Here is a 25,811-nt window from a genome sequence, read left to right as displayed (position 1 = left end):
CTCACACTTTGACAATTGCGCGGTCATACAACATTGTACCCAAACTAAAATTTTATCATTTTCTTCACACAACTAGAGCTTTCTTTTGGTGGTATTTAATCACCGCTGGGGTTTTTATGTTTTGCTAAATTATCAAAAAAAGACCAAAACTGTTGAAAAAAAACACGTTTTTCTTTGTTTCTGTTATAAAAGTTTGCAAATAAATAATTGTTCTTCATAAATTTAGGCCGAGATGTATTCTGCTACATGTCTTTGGTGAAAATAACCCAAATTAGGATGTATTTTTTAGTTTGTAGGAAAGTTATAGAGTTCACAAACTATGGTATAGATCTGAATATTGATCAATCCTGAAGTACTGACGGCCAATCTAATTTCTTGAGGTCCAAGAATGTCAGAACAGTACAGATATCCCCCAAATGTCAGAATAGTACAGATATCCCCAAATTACCCCTTTTTGCAGAGTAGACAGTCTGACGTACTTCATAAGAGGCATGGCGAGTTTTTTTAATTTGTATTTTTTTGTCATAATTTTTCAGAAAATTAAAAAAATTATTTTCACTATTTTTTTTACATACTGTCACCAGTGCAGTACAGCGTCATCATATAACTGGCATGGTGGTGATCAGGGACACTGACTGTATAAAAAAAATATATAAAAATTTTTTTTTTATTATTTTTAATTTTTTATTAAATTTTTTTTCTTTTTTTTAAGATTTTTTTTTCATATTTCACTATGATCAAAGTAGTACAATGTTACCATAGTAACATTGCACTACTTTGGGGAAGTGATCAGTATTTTTTTTTTTTACACAATTTGCTTATAGCAAAGAATTACTTTGCTATAAGCAAGCATTTACCTGAATGACATCAAAACATTCAGGGTTTTTTTTTTTTTGTGCTTAGCTGTGATTTGGGCACGGCTAATCACATGACACAGCTGGGCTGTGATTGGCCCAGCTTGTGCATGTGATCGCTGTGACCATTCACAGCTAGACACACTAGTATACAATGGATGGCATGAATGAAGCCATCTATTGTATACAACTGTCATGTGACCTGCTGTGATTGGTCACAGCAGGTCACATGGTACTGGTAACGGGGCCGGTACTCAGATCTGTCATCGGCCGTGTCCGAGGTACACGATCGGTGACAGATTGCACCGCTGCGCCGCTCTGCAGGCGCCCAAACTGCGCATGCCTGGGAGGACGCCATATGGCATCCACCCAGAACGCTGAGGGATTTTGCCGGCCACCAAACGGCCATTGGCCGGGCGGCAAATGGTTAATCTGCCTAGCAACAAGCTAAGCAAAACGCAGAGGACCCTGAGGAAGGCACGTGTTAGCGTGATGTAACGCGTAGGACATGGTGACGCAATTTCCGGATGTGCTGACGTAATGGACGCCATCTTGGGACTCCAATAGACATCAATGTAAAGTACACCCACAGCATGTGGTTACACACAAGGCTTATGTAAAGCTATTCACATGATTGGCTATTTCCGGGATATTTCTGAGGAGGCTGCTTACGGTGCCATTGTCCACCAGTGAGGGGGATTGACTCTGCGTTGGACCCTGTGCCTGTAGGAGGGGGTCCAGGTTCCCGCTCGGTGCGGTACTATTTGAAAAAAACGCTTTGACCCTGTGGGGTCGCTTCATGGAGGTGAGGGGGCATTTCACTCAGTGTTGGATTCCCTATGTATAACCTTTCATATACATACATCCACTAAGGACTATAGGACACCTCCACCATTTAGGTGGTTTTGGACTTTTAGTTTATTTTTTTGAATGAGATTCACTTTATATGTTGGATATTTTATTTATATATGATTCTGGAATTTTTGACCTATCATTATATGTGTCATGGATTCACGTATATCTTAATATTCATCCCCGCATTTTGGGGTCACGTATAAATAGTTTATTTCTTTTTTCTTTATGTTTATTGGTAGGTTACACCCTACATATATTTTGGGGGTTTCACTGTTATATATGATTTTGTATTTTCATGTGCATTCTATTCTATATATATTGATATTCATTAGTCACCTATTTATGGTGTACTTAGGTTACACCCTAAATTTAGTACTTTGGGGGTTCCACTGTTATATATAATTTTTATGTGTTTCTATTCTATACAGATTTTGGGATTTATATGCTCTTTCTGTGAAGTTTTCTGTTCACTTTGATTCAAGGGATAAATTATAAGCGCAGCACCAAATTATTATATTTCCTACGGGACAGGTCCACATTTCCACGTTTTTACCCGGTGCGTTTTTTTGGAAAGGGTCAGGGACTTTTTTTAGACGCAAAATGTTGTGTTTCGGTTCTATAGACATTTTTTATGCGCTTTTTAACGTGTTTTTAATGCATTTTTGATGTGTTTTGCATTTTGCGGATTAATCCGCCCAGCAACAAGTTAAGCAAAACGCGGCAAAAAACGCAAAGCGCACTGCAGAAACAGAACACATGCAAACGGCATAGGAACGAACCTAGCCTTAGAATCATCAGAGTCCTGCAGGATTTTCTGAAACTGGGTGAATGCTGTCCTCCTCCAGGACTCGCCTACGCAGTTCGCTTTTATCAGCCTTTCACTTTTCTGGCCTACAGCGAAAATTCCCGCAATTTTACTTAAACCCCCCCCCCAAAAAAAATGAAAGCAATTAAAATAGTTCTCTGCGAGAAAAAAAATCCCATTGCATTGCAGGTAATCTATTTGATCTTCCATATTTACATAGATGTGTCATCAGCAAATATCCAGCAGTTCTTGTATTTTTCATGAGCAATTTTCTGCAATTACCTTCACTGTCCAATTCCTCCACCGGCTGGCTCAGGATCTGACTGAGAGGGGATGCAGGGGATGGGCTCTGCCACTAGAGGGCAGCAGACTTCACCAGTCTGGGTCGCCGAGGAGGATGTAATAAATGAGTAGAACGCGTTCCCATTCAACGGGAACTTTCATTTGTCTTAGTGAAGGATGGACAAAGTGAAAAATTACTTTGCGAAAAATACCCAATAATGTGCAAGAAGAAAAAAAGGAAAAAGATTTTGCTTGCACATGATTAGATACAGTTGTGCTGAAAAGTTTGCATCCCCCGGCAGAAATCGTGAAATGTTGATATGGAAAATATGACTCATCATGACAAAAAATTGTATTTAAAGTGTTACTAAACTCAGGACCCTGCATTCACTATATCCACTCTCCTGGGACCCTGCATTCACTATATCCACTCTCCTGGGACCCTGCATTCACTATATCCACTCTCCCCGGACCCTGCATTCACTATATCTGGTCTCCCCGGACCCTGCATTCACTATATCCACTCTCCCCGGACCCTGCATTCACTATATCCGGTCTCCCCGGACCCTGCATTCACTATATCCACTCTCCTGGGACCCTGCATTCACTATATCCACTCTCCCCGGACCCTGCATTCACTATATCTGGTCTCCCCGGACCCCGCATTCACTATATCCGCTCTCCCCGGACCCTGCATTCACTATATCCACTCTCCCCGGACCCTGCATTCACTATATCCGCTCTCCCCGGACCCTGCATTCACTATATCCACTCTCCTGGGACCCTGCATTCACTATATCCACTCTCCCCGGACCCTGCATTCACTATATCCACTCTCCCCGGACCCTGCATTCACTATATCCGGTCTCCCCGGACCCTGCATTCACTATATCCGCTCTCCCCGGACCCTGCATTCACTATATCCGCTCTCCCCGGACCCTGCATTCACTATATCCGCTCTCCTGGGACCCTGCATTCACTATATCTGGTCTCCCCATACCCTGCATTCACTATATCCGGTCTCCCCGGACCCTGCATTCACTATATCCGGTCTCCCCGGACCCTGCATTCACTATATCCGCTCTCCCCGGACCCTGCATTCACTATATCCGCTCTCCCCGGACCCTGCATTCACTATATCTGGTCTCCCCGGACCCTACATTCACTATATCCGGTCTCCCACAGAACATAGAAATGCAATTATTTTAGTAAATAGAAACTGCTAAATACCTTTTCTCATCAGCAGTATATAGCAGTCTTGTGACTTCTAACTGTGTCCAGCAGAGCACTGGTTAAAGCTTGTAGGAGGAGTTTTCTTTCTGCTCTAGGAGGATGCAGGACCCCTGACATTTGGGGGATATCTGTACTGTTCTGACATTTGGGGGATATCTGTACTGTCCTGACATTTGGGGGATATCTGTACTGTTCTGACATTCACTATATCCACTCTCCTGGGACCCTGCATTCACTATATCCACTCTCCCCGGACCCTGCATTCACTATATCCGCTCTCCTCGGACCCTGCATTCACTATATCCACTCTCCTGGGACCCTGCATTCACTATATCCACTCTCCCCGGACCCTGCATTCACTATATCCGGTCTCCCCGAACCCTGCATTCACTATATCCGCTCTCCCCGGACCCTGCATTCACTATATCCGCTCTCCCCGGACCCTGCATTCACTATATCTGGTCTCCCCGGACCCTGCATTCACTATATCTGATCTCCCCGGACCCTGCATTCACTATAGCTGGTCAGACCTCAGACCCTGCATTCACTATATCCGCTCTCCCAGGACCCTGCATTCACTATATCCGGTCTCCCCGGACCCTGCATTCACTATATCCGGTCTCCCCGGACCCTGCATTCACTATATCTGGTCTCCCCGGACCCTGCATTCACTATATTCGCTCTCCCAAGACCCTGCATTCACTATATCCGGTCTCCCCGGACCCTGCATTCACTATATCCGGTCTCCCCGGACCCTGTATTCACTATATCCGGTCTCCCCGGACCCTGCATTCACTATATCTGGTATCCCCGGACCCTGCATTCACTATATCCGGTCTCCCACAGACCATAGAAATGCAATTATTTTAGTAAATAGAAACTGCTAAATACCTTTTCTCATCAGCAGTATATAGCAGTCTTGTGACTTCTATCTGTGTCCAGCAGAGCACTGGTTAAAGCTTGTAGGAGGAGTTTTCTTTCTGCTCTAGGAGGATGCAGGACCCCTGACATTTGGGGGATATCTGTACTGTTCTGACATTTGGGGGATATCTGTACTGTCCTGACATTTGGGGGATATCTGTACTGTTCTGACATTCACTATATCCACTCTCCTGGGACCCTGCATTCACTATATCCACTCTCCCCGGACCCTGCATTCACTATATCCGCTCTCCTCGGACCCTGCATTCACTATATCCACTCTCCTGGGACCCTGCATTCACTATATCCACTCTCCCCGGACCCTGCATTCACTATATCCGGTCTCCCCGAACCCTGCATTCACTATATCCGCTCTCCCCGGACCCTGCATTCACTATATCCGCTCTCCCCGGACCCTGCATTCACTATATCTGGTCTCCCCGGACCCTGCATTCACTATATCTGATCTCCCCGGACCCTGCATTCACTATAGCTGGTCAGACCTCAGACCCTGCATTCACTATATCCGCTCTCCCAGGACCCTGCATTCACTATATCCGGTCTCCCCGGACCCTGCATTCACTATATCCGGTCTCCCCGGACCCTGCATTCACTATATCTGGTCTCCCCGGACCCTGCATTCACTATATTCGCTCTCCCAAGACCCTGCATTCACTATATCCGGTCTCCCCGGACCCTGCATTCACTATATCCGGTCTCCCCGGACCCTGTATTCACTATATCCGGTCTCCCCGGACCCTGCATTCACTATATCTGGTATCCCCGCACCCTGCATTCACTATATCCGGTCTCCCACAGACCATAGAAATGCAATTATTTTAGTAAATAGAAACTGCTAAATACCTTTTCTCATCAGCAGTATATAGCAGTCTTGTGACTTCTATCTGTGTCCAGCAGAGCACTGGTTAAAGCTTGTAGGAGGAGTTTTCTTTCTGCTCTAGGAGGATGCAGGACCCCTGACATTTGGGGGATATCTGTACTCTTCTGACATTTGGGGGGATATCTGTACTGTCCTGACATTTGGGGGATTTCTGTACTGTTCTGACATTTGGGGGATATCTGTACTGTTCTGACATTTGGGGGATATGTGTACTGTTCTGACATTTGGGGGATATCTGTACTGTCCTGACATTTGGGGGGATATCTGTACTGTTCTGACATTTGGGGGATATGTGTACTGTCCTGACATTTGGAGGATATGTGTACTGTCCTGGCATTTGGGGGATATCTGTACTGTTTTGACATTTGGGGGATATCTGTACTGTCCTGACATTTGGGGGGATATCTGTACTGTTCTGACATTTGGGGGATATCTGTACTGTTCTGACATTTGGGGATATCTGTACTGTTCTGACATTTGGAGGATATGTGTACTGTCCTGACATTTGGGGGATATCTGTACTGTCCTGACATTTGGGGGATATCTGTACTGTCCTGACATTTGGGGGATATCTGTACTGTTCTGACATTTGGGGATATCTGTACTGTTCTGACATTTGGAGGATATGTGTACTGTCCTGACATTTGGGGGATATCTGTACTGTCCTGACATTTGGGGGATATCTGTACTGTTCTGACATTTGGGGATATCTGTACTGTTCTGACATTTGGGGGGATATCTGTACTGTTCTGACATTTGGGGGATATCTGTACTGTTCTGACATTTGGGTGATATCTGTACTGTTCTGACATTTGGGGGATATCTGTACTGTTCTGACATTTGGGGGGATATCTGTACTGTTCTGACATTTGGGGGATATCTGTACTGTTCTGACATTTGGGTGATATCTGTACTGTTCTGACATTTGGGGGATATCTGTACTGTTCTGACATTTGGGGGATATCTGAACTGTTCTGACATTTGGGTGATATCTGTACTGTCCTGACATTTGGGGGATATGTGTACTGTTCTGACATTTGGGGGGATATCTGTACTGTTCTGACATTTGGGGGATATGTGTACTGTGCTGACATTTGGGGGATATCTGTACTGTCCTGACATTTGGGGGGATATGTGTACTGTCCTGACATTTGGGGAATATGTGTACTGTCCTGACATTTGGGGGATATCTGTACTGTCCTGACATTTGGGGGATATCTGTACTGTGCTGACATTTGGGGGATATCTGTACTGTCCTGACATTTGGGGGATATCTGTACTGTGCAGACATTTGGGGGATATCTGTACTGTCCTGACATTTGGGGGATATCTGTACTGTTCCGACATTTTTGGGCCTCAAGAAATTAGATTGGCCGTTAGTACTTCAGGATTGATCAATTTTCAGCTATATCCCATAGTTTGTGAACTCTATAACTTTCCAACAAACTAAATAATAAACACTGATTTTGGTTATTTTCACCAAAGACATGTAGCAGAATACATCTCGGCCTAAATTTATGAAGAACAATTATTTATTTGCACACTTTTATAACAGGAACAAAGAAAACCGTGGTTTTTGTTTCAAAATGTTTGGTCTTTTTTTGTTAATTTATCAAAAAATAAAAATCCCAGCGGTGATTAAATACCACCAAAAGAAAGCTCTAGTTGTGTGAACAAAAAAATAAAATTTTAGTTTGTGTACAATGTTGTATGACCGCGCAATTGTCATTCAAAGTGTGAGAGTGCTGAAACCTGAAAATTGGCCTGGGCAGGAAGGGGGCAAAAGTGCCCGGTATGGAAGTGGTTAAGAAGTGGAAAATTCAGGGATCTTTTGATACCAAGCCAAGGTCAGGTAGACCAAGAAAGATTGCAGCCACAAATGAACGAGAAGTTGAATCTTTCTCCTCTGAATCATTCGTTTTTATGGGGTGCATTTGTAAAAATTTTGAATAGCTTTTAATTCATCAAAATTGTACGTAAATTAATTGTGTGTGGGGCACTAGAGCAAGCCAAGCATTGGACCAATATGTCCTCTGCCATGGGCTCCAGGCGCCATCTTGGGATAGCCTGGGTCTAGCAATGACACAAAGTTCTCATGAAGTTTGGCCAGCCATGTTGTGTTACTTACTCCTAACATCTGTACTTTGTGTGTTACTTACTTCTGACCCCTGCATTGTTTTTCCCTGACCCCTACAATCTGTGATACTTACTCCTGACCCCTGCACACTGCATTATTTACCCCTGACCCCTACACTGCGTGTTACTTGCTCCTAACATCTGTACTTTGTGTGTTACTTACTCCTGACCCCTGCATTGTTTTCCCCTGACCCCTACAATCTGTGATACTTACTCCTGACCCCTGCACACTGCATTATTTACCCCTGACCCCTACACTGCGTGTTACTTGCTCCTAACATCTGTACTTTGTGTGTTACTTACTCCTAACCCCTGTACTTGAAATGATTCTTGCTCCTGACCTCTATACTCTGCAATACCTACTCCTAACCCCTGTACTCTGTGGGTTACTTACCACTGACCCCTGCACTGTGAGTTACTACAAAATATATAGTTGGTACATTTTCTCAAATCTTGGGATGCCAGCTAGATAAAATGTCTTATATTTTGAGAAAGCTGAGCCACCCAGGCAAAAACACGACCTTCGCCCCTGTGAGCACTTGCTTGTGTGGTCAGGTGGATCGGCCAAAGCAGGCTGCTACGCTTTCACTCCGTCGGGTTGGCAGTGCAAAGTCACTTTCCAGTAGTAAACAATATGCTCACAGGACTGCCACCTACTACAGGCACTAGAACAAGCCCAGCATTGGACCAATATGTCCTCTGCCATGGGCTCCGGGCGCCATCTTGGGATAGCTTGGGTCTAGCAATGACACAAAGTTCTCATGAAGTTTGGCCAGCCATGATGGACACAGAGGGGCTGTATATAGCTCCATTTGTGTCACTGTGGGGCACCCAGCAATGAGGAAATGACTAGGCAGAGATAGGAACCAGTCTATTGAGTGGATTAGGTCTAGGGACAGGGATGACAATGGACAGCTTGGGCACTGAATGGGCTACCTTAAGAAAGGTCACAGACCACATATCCATGGACTGCTGGAAGGTGTATCACACAGGTCCTGAGCTTGGGAAGGGTCTCATCTGATAAAATCTTGTCCTGTATGCAAGACTTGCATTCCCGCTCAGCACTTGCTACCGAACGTGAGATTTCAGAGGCAGAACACGTTATTGTTGTAACTGCTGGTTACTCTTAGATAAAAACGCCTGAAAAAAGAAGTGCTGCCAATTCCCTTTAAACCACACCACACACCATGCATCCCCTACACCTCGGGTATTGAATTCAAATTCACAGAGGTCCAGCCAGTAAAACATTCTTCCAGCAGAGGTCCAAATCACTTATTTGTGCGATGACCGCCCTGCATCTTTGCAACCAATCACCTGCTTGTTAACTCGGGCAGCTCCTGTCCTCTGTCCAGAGCTCTCCTGCCTCCAGCTGTTGGTTCTGTGAGAATGACAGCGGCAGCTTTGGGCTGTGGGCAGAACGGCTCCTAAATGGTAGGACCACTGTGGTCCAGATGAGGCATTGATTCAGTCTGGATCTGGACCATGGTCCACCATTTAGCAATGCCTGCCCTACACGTTGAGATTTTCCTGGTTCAGACTTTTCAAAAAGAAGGTTTGAACATAAAAACCATCCTGATGTCTGTGATACAGAGACCAAATTTGGGACAGAGACCTGGGCGTATGACTGTGGGACCCTTAGAACATCCTGCATGGATGAACATCCCCCACCACCGCTGTGGTCCGGATGAGACATTGGTTCAGTCTGGATTTGGACCATAGTCCACCATTTAGCGATGCCTGGCCTACACGTTGAGATTTTCCTGGTGCAGACTTTTCAAAAAGAAGGTTTGAACATAAAAACCATCCTGATGTCTGTGATACACAGACCAAATTTGGGGCAGACACGTGGGCGTATGTCTGTGGGACCCTTAGAACATCCCTCATGGATGAACATCTCCCACCACCGCTGTGGTCCGGATCAGACATTGATTCAGTCCAGATCTAGACCATGGTCCACCATTTAGCGATGCATGCCCTACACGTTGAGATTTTCCTGGTTCAGACTTTTCAAAAAGAAGGTTTGAACATAAAAACCATCCTGATGTCTGTGATACACAGACCAAATTTGGGGCAGAGACCTGGGCATATGTCTGTGGGACCCTTAGAACATCCATCATGGATGAACATCCCCCACCACCGCTGTGGTCCAGATAAGACATTGATTCAGTCCAGATCTAGACCATGGTCCACCATTTAGCAATGCATGCCCTACACGTTGAGATTTTCCTGGTTCAGACTTTTCAAAAAAAAGGTTTGAACAGAAAAAACATTGATTCAGTCTGGATCTGGACCATGGTCCACCATTTAGCGATGCATGCCCTACACGTTGAGATTTTGCTGGTTCAGACTTTTCAAAAGTAGGTTTGAATAGAAAAACCATCCTGATGTCTGTGATACACAGACCAAATTGTGGGCAGAGACCTGGGCGTATGTCTGTGGGACCCTTAGAACATCCAGCATGGATGAACATCCCCCATCACCGCTGTGGTCCAGATGAGACATTGGTTCAGTCTGGATCTGGACCATAGTCCACCATTTAGCGATGCCTGGCCTACACGTTGAGATTTTCCTGGTTCAGACTTTTCAAAAAAAAGTTTGAACAGAAAAAACATTGATTCAGTCTGGATCTGGACCATGGTCCACCATTTAGCGATGCATGCCCTACACGTTGAGATTTTGCTGGTTCAGACTTTTCAAAAGTAGGTTTGAATAGAAAAACCATCCTGATGTCTGTGATACACAGACCAAATTGTGGGCAGAGACCTGGGCGTATGTCTGTGGGACCCTTAGAACATCCTGCATGGATGAACATCCCCCACCACCGCTGTGGTCCGGATGAGACATTAGTTCAGTCCGGATCTGGACCATAGTCCACCATTTATCGATGCCTGGCCTACACGTTGAGATTTTCCTGGTTCAGACTTTTCAAAAAGAAGGTTTGAACATAAAAACCATCCTGATGTGTGTGATACAGAGACCAAATTTTGGGCAGAGACCTGGACGTATGTCTGTGGGACCCTTAGAACATCCAACATGGATGAACATTCCCCTTTATACCATCAATCAGTGTTACCTCCTTCTCATCTCACCTTGGCAGGTAGGTTTTGGGTGGTCCCACTTCCCCGCTTTGGTACACATGCTGTGACTGGAGCCCACCAGCAGGAAGCCTGGGTCACATCGGAACCGGACGCTTGTGCCCTCCATTGGTACTCGGCCCATCATGCTGACATCTACCTGCCCGTTCTCCAGCTTCAGGTGCATGCGAAGGCAGGTAGGGACTGCGAGGGAGGAAGAAAGACGAGAGTCAGCACCAGTATATTATAGAAGGCCCTTTTGGTTAGATTGCCCTAAACTAAAGCCTAGTGTGCCTAATGGAGACCTAAAGTAGAACTCCAAAACCTTTTATTCTAGTTTAAGATAAGAATAGAGTGGTGAAGTAATAGAAAGCCTTCCATTGTTCTCTGCATTCCGATTGGTGATATTTTCCCTCACTTCCTTGCCCAAAAGACAGCAGGAAGTAAGAAATAATTTCCATTCATTGAAGGAAAATCCCACCTTGGACAGTGGCCACCTGAATAAGTGTCCCCATTGGGAGATTCCCCATCCTTTTTCGGAAAAAGTTTTGGATTTCTCATCACTTACCCCTGCCAATGGTGTCAGCAAAGGTTTTAACTTCCCCCACTTCATTTAAAACAACAAAAAAAAAGTGGCTGAAGATCCAAATTACGAGGCAAGTTTTGAATATGTGACCAGCAGTAACATCTCTAATGATAACTGCACCATGTATTTTGTATATAAATCAGTCGGGTCTACTCCATCCACAGGTTCTGGTGAAGATAATACGGCGGGCAATGACATTTCAAACATTATCTTTTCAGTAGTAAAAAGGTAGCAAGGTTAAGCATTCCTAAATAGCACTACAGGCATGCAAAAAAGGCCCTTCATTCAATACTAAATTTTGCATGCCTTAAGACCTACAGAAGACGAAAGCAAATAATCTGGCTGCTGAGGAGGCATTTGTAAGCGACATTGATGAATCAACCCCGGGGACAGAATGGGAACGAGTGGCTCGTCTTTGTGACTTTAACCCCAAGTCTAGCAAGCAGGCAAAAGATGTCTCCCGTCTCTTGGGGACTTTTGTTGGAATCACATGGATTTTACATTCCCATAGAAGTCTATAAAAATTTGGAATACTCCTAAATTGATCAAAACAAGCTCAAAGTCCCAACCTAGACCTTTAACCTCCCTAGTGGTATTCCCGAGTGCAGCTCGGGGTAAAATTTCAGTACCAAGAGCGGTAACCCAGAGCTACATTCGGGCTTACCATGCGGCGTTGCTCAGGGAGTCCCTGCAGCACTTACCTTGTCCTTCGCTCCCGCAATGTGTCCCCTGCAGCATCCCCGGCCATCTCCTCCGGCCGATGCCGGCATCCAGCTTCCGTGTTTCGGTCCCTGTGACGTCGGGACGTATGGCGGCCGTAACCGGCGGCAGATTTAAAAAATTTCATTTTTTTGTAAACGAATATTACATAATAAAACATTCCTGTATCAAACCATTTCACATACATTTTGTCCCGAGTGCTTTGTCCTGTGCCCTGCCTGCATTTTTACTGTTCTTTCTTCCTGGAAACTGAGAAACATCCATGGCGTCCAAAAAGCGTCCCTTTAGGTCAAAAGCGGTTTTAGACCGGCTAGAGAACAGCGATAGTAAATCAGAACCACTTGCAGAATTGAGTGATAATGATTTGTGGGGGAAATTCCTCATCAGACACTGAAAACGATTCTGCGACTGAGCTCAGCGATGTGCGAACTTGGCGCTATATTTCAAATTTCAGTGTTTTTGGTTTGATTATATTATTGAATTAAATTTATTATTATATTATTATTTTTTATGATTATTTATTAAATTATGATTTATGATTTCGTGTTTCAAGTTTTATCATACCCGGGATGTTTACTAGACTCTTGTTCGGACAGATTTCAGTGAGTTATTCCTAAAAATTACAGGCCTACAATAAAAAAATACATATTTCCATGCAAAATAATGGTACCGCTTTCAGCACCAAAAATCTGAAATAATCATACCGCCGAGGAGGTTAAAGTGCATATCCTGGCAAAATTAGACTTGGGTTCCAGGAGGGCCATATCTTCTTTTCTAAGAGGTGAAACAATTATATGGTCCCCTGTTTGAGCAGCAGTAAAGGCTAAGTTCAAGCTAGCTTTGTTAGCAGGCTTTAGACAGGCATTTGGGAAGCGTTTTTAATGCTCCTCAAACGCCTATGAAAATTCTACACATGGCAGCACACAGTGCTGTCCACACTGAACCGTTAGTGTTGCAGCAAAATTGACGCCTCATGTAGAGTCAGGAGTTGAAGCCTCCCATTCAAGTCTATGGTGATGCTCCTCAAATGCCTGGCAGGCATTTGCGTGGTGTTTGCGAGGCAGATGCGAGGTGTTTGCAGAGAGTTAATACCATTAAACTTCATTATAGGCATTTTTGGTGCGGTTTAAGGGCTTGGCAAATGCCTATCAAAGCCTCAAAAATGCACATAGGGCGTTTGGGGAGCATTTGAGGAGTGTTAAAAACACTTCCCAAACACCTGTCTAACGCTATGAGGGCGTTTGGCAAAAATGAGAAATTAGTCAAGTGTGAACGAGGCTTAAGAAAGGAATATAAAAACAATTTCTTGCTTTTACTGCATAGTGCAGCTACTCTACGAGGTCCCAATAGTGTACAGTTACTCTACCGCGAGGTCCCAATAGTGTACAGTTACCATACTACGAGGTCCCAACAGAGTACAATTACTCTACCGCAAGGTCCCACCAGAGTACAGTTACTCTACCGCGAGGTCCCAACAGAGTACAGTTACTCTACCGCGAGGTCCCAATAGAGTACAGTTACTCTACCGCAAGATCCCAACGGAGTACAGTTACTCTACCGTGAGGTCCCAATAGAGTACAGTTACTCTACCGCAAGATCCCAACAGAGTACAGTTACTCTACCGCGAGGTCCCAATAGAGTACAGTTACTCTACCGCAAGATCCCAACAGAGTACAGTTACTCTACCGTGAGGTCCCAATAGAGTACAGTTACTCTACCGCAAGATCCCAACAGAGTACAGTTACTCTACCGCGAGGTCCCAACAGAGTACAGTTACTCTACCGCGAGGTCCCAATAGAGTACAGTTACTCTACTGGGACCTCGCGGTACAGTAACTGTACTCTATTGGGATCTTGCGGTAGAGTAACTGTACTCTGTTGGGACCTTGCAGAAGAGTAACTGTACTCTGTTGAGACCTCGCAGTAGAGTAACTGTACTTTTTTGGGACCTCACGGTAGAGTAACTGCACTTTATTGGGACCTTGCGCTAGAGTAACTGTATTCTATTGGGATCTTGCGGTAGAGTAACTGTACTCTGTTGGGATCTTGCGGTAGAGTAACTGTACTCTATTGGGACCTCGCGGTAGAGTAACTGTACTCTATTGGGACCTCGCGGTAGAGTAACTGTACTCTATTGGGATCTTGCGGTAGAGTAACTGTACTCTATTGGGATCTTGCGGTAGAGTACAGTTACTCTACCGCAAGATCCCAATAGAGTACAGTTACTCTACCGCAAGATCCCAATAGAGTACAGTTACTCTACCGCAAGGTCCCAATAAAGTACAATTACTCTACCGCGAGGTCCCAATAGAGTACAGTTACTCTACCGCGAGGTCCCAATAGAGTACAGTTACTCTACCGCGAGGTCCCAATAAAGTGCAGTTACTCTACCGCGAGGTCCCAATAGAGTACAGTTACTCTACCGCGAGGTCCCAATAGAATACAGTTACTCTACTGCAAGGTCCCAATAAAGTGCAGTTACTCTACCGCGAGGTCCCAACAAAGTACAGTTACTCTATCGCGAGGTCCCAACAGAGTACTGTTACTCTTCCGCAAGGTCCCAACAAAGTACATTTACTCTACTGCGAGGTCCCAATACCATGCAGTTTTTTATCAAAAGATAAAAATAGAGTGCTGTCACTATACTGTGAAATCTCAATAGAATGCAGTCATTCTACTGTCAGTCCCTAACGGAGTGCAGTCACTTTATTAGGAGGTTCCACTAGAATGCAGTCACTCCCCTGTGAAGTCTCAGGGGAATGCTGGGACCTCACGGTAGACTAAATGCAGAGTGCAGTCACTTTACCATAAGGTTCCACTAAAGTGCGGTCACTCTATGATGAGGTCCCAATATACTGCAGCCACACTGCTTAGAAGTTTAACTAGAGTGCCCTCACTTTGCCATGAGATCCCAATAGAGAGCAGCCACTCTACTATGTGGTTCCATGAGAGTGCCGTCACTCAACTGTGAGGTCTCAACAGTCTACAGTTTCTTTATCAAAAATCAAAAACAGAGTGCAGTCACTCTACTGTGGAGTTTCAATAGAATCCTTTCAGTCTATTGCGAGGTCCCAACAGAGTGCAATCACGTTACCATGAGGTTCCAATAGAGTCTAGTCACCTTTACCTTGAGGTCCCAATAGGGTGCAGTCTCACTCTATAATGGGATATTAATAGAGTGCAGTCACTCTACCTTGAGGCCCCAATACAATGCCATCACTCTGTGTTGAACTTGAAAAAGAGTGCCATCACTCTAGGCTGAAGTCACAATAGAGTGCAGTCACTTAGCAGTGAGGACACAAAAAAGGCTTAGTGAAATAAACTGAGCGGCAATATAAAAGGCCATACACAGCTTCATTCTGGCCTTGATGAGCATTGCCTGAGAAGAATGAGTGGGGATCAGGCCACGCGGACCTTCCTACATGAAGAACAGGGACTAATGACCATCAAATACACTTGTTAACCCCTTGGACACTGTGCCACCGGGTACTGATATTTTACTCATTTGAAAAGTAAAGAAGTGGCATCATGGGCAGCTTCCACCTGGCAATACTTGGGTCGTAGGTTCGAATCCCAACCACGACACCACCTGCCTTGAGTTTGCATGTTCTTCCTGTGCTTGTGTGGGTTTCCTCCAGGTACTCCAGTTTCCTCCCACACAACAAAGACATGCTGGGAGGTGAATTGGCTCCTGTCTAAATTGGCCCTAGTATGTGTATGTATGAATGTGAGTTAGGGACCTTAGATTGTACGCTCCTTGGGGGCGGGGACTGATGGGAATGTACAATATATATGTAAAGCACTGATGGTGCTATACAAGTACCTGTAATAAATAAATAATACATTTGATGCATGTACTGTCAGTAGAATGTATCCATAGGCCAACCTTCACAGTGAATTTGCACCTTCAAAGTCAGGCAGATATCCATGAAACAGATGCCTCCCTATGGGTACCTAGAGACAAGTAAAAAGAAACTTACGACAGCGGCTTGGTTTGTCCATATCTGTCCAGGTTCCGTCCGGCTGGCACTTGCGTACTTTAGGACCAGAAATTTCCCTTTCTCCACGGCAAACAAATTCAATCTCATAATCCACCGGAAGCGTCTCAACCGCCTTTACCTGAGAAAGGGTGAGACCCCTGTAACGGATCCCCCCGTCTCTAGGAGGGTGTATGATCCGGCATCCTAAAAAATGAGAGAAAGCAGACTATTAAAGTACAGAGTATATGTTACTGTCTCCACTCCATACGTCATTGCTTGGTAAGGACAAAGACTAAATACAACTTGACTGCTGATATTGTTATGCATACTGTATAAGTACATCTTGTAAAGTGTCTGTCTAGGCCCATTTTCTCTCTGCTTCCCCCTCAGATCTTCTATTTGCCTCCCGTGTTATTGTTTATCCTCATCTTTGTCTCTTCCTTCCCCCCAAGCCCTCTCTCCTCCATTACAAACCCTCTTGTCCTCTCTCCTCCTCCCCCACAATCTCTGCCTCTTTTATAAGCCCTATTCCTCATCCTCCTCTCTCCTCTGGCTTTTTCTCTCTTTCCTTCCCTCTCCTTGAGTTTTTGCTACTTATCTAGACAGGTCTTCTCTTTGTCCCTATCCCCATGCTTTCTTTATTCCTCCCCCTTAAAAGTTTCCTTCTACCTCCCCAAGTTCTGTCTCTCCTTAGTATATCCTCCTCCCCACCTTTCCAAGTTCTCTAGATCTTTTCCTTATCTATTCATCTCCCTATTCAATAAATAAATAAATAAATCTTGCACGCTTCTATGGATCAACCACAAACTTACTCTTAGTGACAGTGAAACATAACATAAGCAGTTGACCTCTTGGTGCCGGCCGTAAGCAAATGTGCGGCCTCCCGGTATTTGGGCTTTGACACCGAGAGGCTGCACATTTGTGTGCACTTAAGAAAAACATCCGGTACTCACGGAAAGGTCCCGATTTCGATCTGGACTTTTCCTGATCATGTGACTGCCGTGACGGCGAATCACGACGGTCACATGACCCTAAAACCCCGCCCTGCCTCCCGGCTTCTGAAACCCTTAAAGGGCTGGGAGTCGCCGACGCCAGGGGGTTAAGTAGCGGCTTTAGCACACAACCCTTAATCCATATAAGGCAAAATCAATATATAAAGTGAACAAGTGCAGCGCTACAAGCCAAGCACAACCTGAATCCAAAATTATTAAAAAATAAATAAATATTGCTCCCAATTACTAATAATCCTCTTTTCCCGCTGGGCTTCAATCAACCAGGGGCATTCTCCTGGTGGGTGGCCAATGGTTTTTCACAAGTGTGACACTTTTTGACTTCTCAGTCCTTCCCCACTTGGAGATCTCTTCGGGAGTCACGGGATGTTCCTCAAGGGGAATTTTTTTGTTATCTTCAATTGTGGCACTGGCTGACCTCATTGCGGGGTAATTCTGCTTTCCCGTATTAGAAATCTGCCTTTGAACAGCTTTGCCAAAAGTGTTCGGGAGTTCCAGGACTTGTTTCCCTACTTTATGCATTCTTGAATAGGCGCTCTATGCGTACCTCTCTATCATATGTTGCCCAGTGGTAGCATGACTTGGGAGCGGTTGTGGATCTGGAGGACTGGAACATGGCCTGGTCATTTATAGCTAAATTTTAATTTAACACAGCCACGCTGGAGGCGGCATACAAAGTACTGTTTCGTTGGTATTGGGTCCCGGCTCGAATAGCTCAGACGAACCCTGCCTCTAGAGATCACTGCTTTCGGGGTTGTGGTCATTCTGGTACAGATTAATTTTAGTTTCATCCGTCCAAAGAATGATTTTCCAGAACTGGTCTAGCCTTTTTAGATGTTTTTTGTCAAAGTCTAATCTGGCTTTTCTATTCTTCAGGCTTATGAATGGTTTGCACCTTGTGGTGAAGCCTCTGTATTTGCTCTCGTGAAGTCTTCTCTTGATTGTATACTTTGACAATGATGCAACCACATCCTGGAGAGTGTCCTTCACTTGTCTGGGTGTTGTGAATGGGTTTTTCTTTACCATAGAGAGGATCATGCAATCATCCACCACTGTTGTCTTCCATGGATGTCCATGCCTTTTTATGTTGCTGAGCTCACCAGTGTGTTCTTCTTTCCTCAGAATGTACCAAACTGTTGATTTGGCCACTCCTAAGGTTTCTGCTATCTCTCTGATGGATTTGTTTCATGTTTGAAGCCTTACAATGGCCTGTTTCGCTTGCATGGACAGCTCCTTTGAACGCATGATGTAGGTTCACAGCAATAGATTCCAAATGCAAACTTGAATACAAATGTGCACTCAGTGTGCACCACCGCCGTAGTGATCACCAGCTCCGTACATGCATTGTGACGTCATCCAAAGCTTCTTCCCGGAATGTTTCATCACTTGTCACGTGACTTTCTCAAGGGGAACAAATTACGTCAAGCTCTCTCCATCTCTTTCTCTTGAAATGTAACCACTCCTTAGAGGCTGTAAGGCTGTATCTCTGCCTTCCTCTTCCCCTCCACTCTCTCCTTCTTCCCAAGCCTTCTTCTCCCCCCGTTTCAGCTATTCCTCTACCTAGGCTGTATCTCTGTCCCTATTATCCACCAACTCTCTTTCCATATTCTGACTCTGCCTCTTCCCAAAATTTCCCCACATCCTTTTCTCTGAGCTTGTCTTCACCCTATGCTGTATCGCTGCTCCTTGCTTCACCCAACTTCTTTTCTCTTCCTAAGTGATCTCCATCTCCTTTCTGACTTTTTTCTCTACCTAGAAGGTATCTCTGCCCCTGTCTTCCACAAACCCTTTTTATATATTCTGTCTCATCCTCTTCCCAAGATCTCTCCATCTGCCTAGGCTGTACCTCTGCCCCCGTTATCCACCAACTCTCTTTCCATACTCTCTCTCTTCCTCTTCCCAAACTATTTTTGCATCCTGCTCTTGGAGCTTTTCCCTCTTCCCAGAAGGTATCTCTGCTGCCCTCTTCACCTAACTTTTTCCATACTAAAAATCTGACATAGTGATTGTAACCATGTTGTAAAACAATCGAACTGAGTACAATCAGCCTGCCCATGGATGGTTCGAATCTTGGCCGGTCCATGCTGAAACGGCTGAGATTCGAACCATCTATAGGCTGTATCTCTGCCTCGATCATCCAACAACTTTCTTTCCACACTCTGTCTTGTCCTCTTCCCAAGCTATCTCTACCTTCTTCTGACTGTATATAAGTATGGCTATGCATCTTGGATGTGCAAAAAAAAAAATGATTAAATGTGAAAACCTTAAAATACAGTAAAAAAATCAATACTGTGACTGCCGCAGTTCTATAATGCGGTATTTTAACACAGCATACTGAAAATGTTTAGGAAACTGAGCCGTGCTTGTCTCAAAGTACTAAAAGTATACCAGCAAAGTAGTTTAAATGATGTCCAACAAGAATAATGTAAACTTAAAAGTCCAATAGAGTCCAGAAAAAAAATGTATATATACACATACATACATATACATACATACATATATACATATATATATATACACCTATACAGTCCCAAAGTGTGAAAGAAACGTGCCAGTGAACTAATGCTTGTAATTAAAGTGCTCCACTTGACAGTGCTGTAAGTGCCCCACATGGACTGACACTCACACTGTATAGGTAAAAGATCAAAAAGTGCAGTACCACGGGAATATTTATGCATAAACAGAAATGGGATACAGAAAAGTTTCAAAAATGATAAAACACAATATGAAAAAACAGTCCACAAAGTATAAAGTCAGAGTAAAAAAATTTGAAATGGTCAATCCACCACCATAACTATAGAAATCCTTCTTCCTATGAAGAATTCACTGGAACTGATGGCTGCCATTAAAACAGTGTGGTATTTATTCAAATATATGGGTAAAACTACTCCAATAAAATAATGTAAACTGGCTCACATGTACAACCGCTGCCGACCCGGGATCGCGCAGCGGCGTGACATCAGCACTGGAAACTCCTTCCCAACGTTTTTCATCTAATAGGACATCATCAAGAGGCCTTGTATAGGTGACCACGTATTTCTAGCATGGTCTACAGCGCTTGTGGGACATTCCCCAATGTGGTCTCCACCATTCTTTTTGCTCCAGATATTATACACCTCGTGGAATGTAACCAGTCATAAAAAAGCATAAGAAGAATCCCATAGAGTTCAGATGAATTTAATTTGTATAAGATAAAAATACACTCACATAATATAGTGCCTAAGACCACCACACAGTGCAGTCAAAATGTATGTTAGGGGAAGATGGCCACTATCCACTCCGCTTGCCGAAGTGACGTGCGTTCCACCGCTCAAAAGTGAGGCCAGCAGAAATTATACCATCAAATCTCGACGCGTTTCAACCTATTGGTCGTCTTCAGGAAGTGCAATTACCACCATATCAGTTGCTGTTTTTATACCATTAGGGCAGTTAACCCCTTACAGTGGCAATTGAATTAATCAGTTGGAGTCCATAATAGCGAAGTACACTCGTGATAACGTATAAATATTACAGAAAACATATTATTAGTCTTTCTACTATTTAACCTAAACAGATAGTGGCATGTATTTATTAGGTGTATCAGATGACCCTGTAATCTACATATTTGATTGCCTATATAATAGGTGATCTAAAATCATTACATGGCTTAAAGAAGAGTTCCACCTAAAAAAAAAAAAGTCAGCAGCTACAAAAACTGTAGCTGAAAGTAGTAGTGAAAGGGTGAATACTTCTACCTCAAGAACTAATAAAGATAATATTATAAACATAAAAACGTGTATATGAAACATGTAGTTAAAAAAATATGAATATAAAAATTGATTATATTAAAAAGAGTTTTTTAGATAGAAAATATATGTAACAATACACGCATACAATTTATATTTTAGCACTGGAGAAATAAAAATTGGGAGCTCCATTTAAAAATCTGTAATGAAACAATTCAGGTCAATTCCTATGTTGAAGCCTTGTGGTGTTAATGTCTGGCACTCATGGATCCATTTGGTTTCATTTTTTTTAAATATCTCTAGGTAAATTCGATCAGTGTCTCTCTACCATATAATAGCTTTCTATACCATTGATATGGTGGAGAGACACTGGCGACAATCAAATTTAACTAGAGATATGAGTGTATTTTTATCTTTATACAATATAAATTCATCTAAAATGGTTTTATGCTATGGGATCCTTCTTCTTAGCCTTTTTATGACTAGTTACATTCTGTGAGGTGTATACTATTTGGAGCAAAAAGAACGGTGGTGTAAGGGACCGCCCGGCGGTACTACTAGCACTCCACTGAATAGGCGTCCCCAGCGCACGGAGTCTAAGTCCCAGGGTGCTTGTTCACCAGGGCCCCTGATGGTGGGGATGGACTTGGAGCTCCCTGAGACCAGGTCGTGACTACTGGGTGCGTCCGTCAGTGGTAGTAGTATGCGCAAGGGGCTCCCACGGGGAAGAGTCTGATGTGAGGAGGTCAGAAGACCCCACTGCACGGGATGGATGGATGGATGAGCAAGGTCAGACGGGCCGGGTCGGTAACAGAGAGGGCGGCAAGGTACAAGGCAGCGGGCATAGAATGGTCGGGTCACACGCCAGGTCAGCAACAGCAGGTCAAATCCAATAGGGGGCATTCAGGAGAGAGGTCAGGCAAAGCAAGGGTCAGAATAGGAGAAAACAGCAAGGTCAGGTACAATCCGGGTCAATAACTTACAGGGTACAGGTTCACAGGATACAGGATGCAGGAAAGACCAGAAGGCACTGAATGACAGCTCAGGGCCATTTAAATATCCCGCCCTGCGCTGCCATTGGTGCCGAGCGGGCGGCCGCGGCTTCTACTGCGCATGCGCGAACTCGAACGCCGCGGCCGGCCCGGACCTAGTGCCCGTGTCCCTGCACAGGGCGGTGCACTGCGCCTGCGCCGGGACCATCGCGGCAGGGATCGAGGAGATCCCTGACATTGCCCCCCCCCCTACGGGCAGCCTCCGGATGCCCACCCGATCTCTCCACCACGGGTGATCGCGAAAGAACCTCCGGACAAGTCTGGGTGCATGGACATTATGGGCTGGTTCCCAAGAATTGTCCTCAGGACCATAGCCCTTCCATTTGATAAGGAATTGGGTCTGGCCTCCCCTCCTTCGACACTTCAGGATTGTTTCAACCTCAAACTCTTCTTCTCCTTCGACCGTTACCGCTTCCGGGGGTCTAGATTCCCGGTCAGGGAAGGCATCTGGGACCACTGGCTTCAGCAGGGACACATGAAAGACCGGGTGGATCTTGAGCGTGTCAGGGAGGGCGAGTTCGTAGGCTACTTCGTTAACCATCCGTTTAATGCAGAAGGGGCCTATAAATTTGGGTCCCAATTTCTTTGACGGGCAAAGCATCTTTAGATTGGACGTCGCCAGCCAAACCTTCTCCCCAGGCCGCAATACCAGATCTCCTCTCCGTTTCCTGTTGAATGCTTTCCTGTAGTCTTCCTGGGCCCGACTGATGGCCACTTGAAGCTTCTTATTGTTCGCAGCGAAGAACGTTACCACATCTTGTGTTGCTGGTACTGGGCATTCCGACACCAAATCCGGGAGGAAGACTGGGTGAAAGCCATAGTTGGCAAAGAACGGGGACTGCCCTGTTGCTGAGTGGCGGGCGTTGTTATACGCAAATTCCGCTAAAGGAAGAAGTGGCAGCCAGTCATCTTGAGTAAACGAGGTATAGCATCTTAAGTATTGCTCCAAGGTCTGATTGGTCCTTTCGGTTTGACCGTTAGTTTGAGGGTGGAACGCAGAGGAGAGAGATAATTTGATGTCCAGGGCTTTGCACAGTGCCCTCCAGAATCTGGACGTGAACTGGACCCCTCGGTCCGAGACAATGTCTTCGGGGACCCCATGCAACCTGACTACCTCACGAATGAAGACTCGCGCGGTCTCGGCCGCCGAGGGGGTTTTCTTCAACGGGATGAAGTGGGCCATCTTGGACAAGCGGTCCACGACTACCAGGATTGCCGTGTGGTCTCGGGATGGCGGAAGCTCGACTATAAAGTCTAGTGAGATCTTTTGCCAAGGCCGTTCAGGAATAGGTAAGGGTCGTAGCAGACCCCAAACCTTGTTTCTTGATGGCTTGTTCTTCTGGCAGGTGACACAGGACCTGACATAGCCCTTACAATCCTTAGCCATGTCTGGCCACCAGAATGAGCGTCGGAGAAGTTCCAGGGTCTTTTCTGGGCCAAAGTGCCCCGCCATTGGGTTGTCGTGGCAATGCCCCAAGACCAAGGTTCGGGCTTCTTCCGGCACCACAATTCGGTCTTCCCTCCATAGGAGTCCCCCCTTGTTCCGGAGCGGCCCTCCGCCTGGGGTAGAGAAGTTTGTGGATGCCTCCATTAGCCTGGAACGAAGGTCCGACTGAAGGACCAAGAAGTTACCCGAGGACAGGATGGTGTCAGGTACTGGGGTCTCCTTGGCGTCTTCGTACATCCGTGATAACGCATCCGGCTTAGTGTTCTTTGATCCCGGCCGGTACGTAATGTGGAAGTTGAATCTCGAAAAGAATAGTGCCCATCTCGCCTGTCGCGGGCGTAGACGCTTGGCGGTTCTCAGATACTCTAAGTTCTTGTGGTCAGTAAATATTAAGATGGGGTGCACCGCACCTTCCAGCAGGTACCTCCATTCCTCTAACGCCGTTTTGATCGCTAGTAGCTCTCGATCACCGATATCATAGTTCCTCTCCGCTGGGGTCAGCTTCCGTGAGAAGAACGCTACAGGGTGGAGCAGTTCTTTGGTGCCTTTTCGTTGGGAGAGGATGGAGCCTACCGCATTCTCCGATGCACCTACCTCCAAGATATAGGGCAGAGCGGCGTCTGGGTGACCCAAAATGGGTGCCGAAGTGAACAGCTTCTTTAAGACTTCGAAAGCTCCCTGCGCTTCTGGTGTCCATCTGAATCGGGTTCCCAGCTTGGTTAGCTGAGTAATGGGGGAGACCAGACCCGAGAAGTTCTTGATGAACTTCCGGTAAAAATTTGCAAAGCCGATGAATCGTTGGACGCCTTTCCTGTCTGTGGGTTCAGGCCAATCCAGTATTGCCTGAACCCACCTTCTGGGGATCCATCGCGACCCCCGCGGTGGAGATAATCAGGCCCAAGAAGGCAATGCTGGATTGTTCAAAACAACATTTTTCTGCCTTGGCGTACAACCCATGCTGCCGCAACCGCCCCAATACTTTTGCTACATGTATTCTGTGTTCCCCCAAAGACGGGGAGAAAATCAGAATGTCGTCTAAATAAACGATCACAAAGACATCCAGAAAGTCCCTAAAAATATCATTTACAAAGTGTTGAAAAGTGGCCGGAGCATTGCACAACCCGAACGGCATGACCAGATATTCAAAATGACCGAAGCGGGTGCGGAAGGCCGTCTTCCACTCGTCCCCCTCCCTTATGCGAATCAAGTTGTACGCCCCCCTCAGATCCAGCTTGGTAAAAACCACTGCTGACTTTAAACTTTGAAACAGCTCAGGTACTAACGGTAGTGGGTAACGTTTTTTTATCGTGACCCTGTTCAATTCCCTGTAATCGATACATGGCCTTAAGGTTTTGTCCTTCTTTTCAACAAAGAAGATTCCCGCCCCCGCCGGTGAGGTGGAGTGGCGGATGAACCCCTTCTGGAGGCTGTCCTCGATATATTCCTTTAGGGCTCCCAATTCGGGCTCTGAAAGGGGGAAGATTCGCCCAAAAGGAATTTCTGAGCCGGGTAACAGGTCAATGGGGCAGTCATAAGGGCGGTGGGGGGGTAGAGTATCAGCTCCCCGTTTGCTGAACACATCTAGAAACCCATGGTAGACCGCAGGGATTACTTGTTTTAATTCAGCTTCCCCCTCAGAGCACAGGAGGATTTAGGGGGCCCCCGGGCCCGAAGTGCGGCCTTCTGGTACTGTAAGGGACCGCCCGGCGGTACTACTAGCACTCCACTGAATAGGCGTCCCCAGCGCACGGAGTCTAAGTCCCAGGGTGCTTGTTCACCAGGGCCCCTGATGGTGGGGATGGACTTGGAGCTCCCTGAGACCAGGTCGTGACTACTGGGTGCGTCCGTCAGTGGTAGTAGTATGCGCAAGGGGCTCCCACGGGGAAGAGTCTGATGTGAGGAGGTCAGAAGACCCCACTGCACGGGATGGATGGATGGATGAGCAAGGTCAGACGGGCCGGGTCGGTAACAGAGAGGGCGGCAAGGTACAAGGCAGCGGGCATAGAATGGTCGGGTCACACGCCAGGTCAGCAACAGCAGGTCAAATCCAATAGGGGGCATTCAGGAGAGAGGTCAGGCAAAGCAAGGGTCAGAATAGGAGAAAACAGCAAGGTCAGGTACAATCCGGGTCAATAACTTACAGGGTACAGGTTCACAGGATACAGGATGCAGGAAAGACCAGAAGGCACTGAATGACAGCTCAGGGCCATTTAAATATCCCGCCCTGCGCT

General features: G+C 45.6%; 1 protein-coding gene across 2 annotated transcripts in view; it reads right to left on the bottom strand.

Annotated features, from left to right (window-relative positions):
- Nucleotides 1-25,811, bottom strand: part of GABBR1 (gamma-aminobutyric acid type B receptor subunit 1) — a 291,334-nt gene that overhangs the window by 216,040 nt on the left and 49,483 nt on the right. For both annotated transcript variants that reach the window (XM_089660238.1, XM_089660239.1), the window contains exons 4-5: nucleotides 16,347-16,550; nucleotides 11,077-11,265 (exon numbers count right to left, since the gene is read on the bottom strand). In XM_089660238.1, the coding sequence (XP_089516364.1) occupies nucleotides 11,077-11,265; nucleotides 16,347-16,550 (393 nt within the window). The remainder of the gene's footprint in view (nucleotides 1-11,076; nucleotides 11,266-16,346; nucleotides 16,551-25,811) is intronic.

The sequence above is a fragment of the Staurois parvus genome, unplaced genomic scaffold (genome assembly GCF_062004578.1).
Source record: "Staurois parvus isolate SC_StPar_1 unplaced genomic scaffold, SC_StPar_1.0 ptg001220l, whole genome shotgun sequence".
NCBI lineage: Eukaryota > Metazoa > Chordata > Amphibia > Anura > Ranidae > Staurois > Staurois parvus.
The sequence above is the reverse complement of the archived record's forward strand: the minus strand, read 5'-3'. Positions and strand labels throughout refer to the sequence as shown.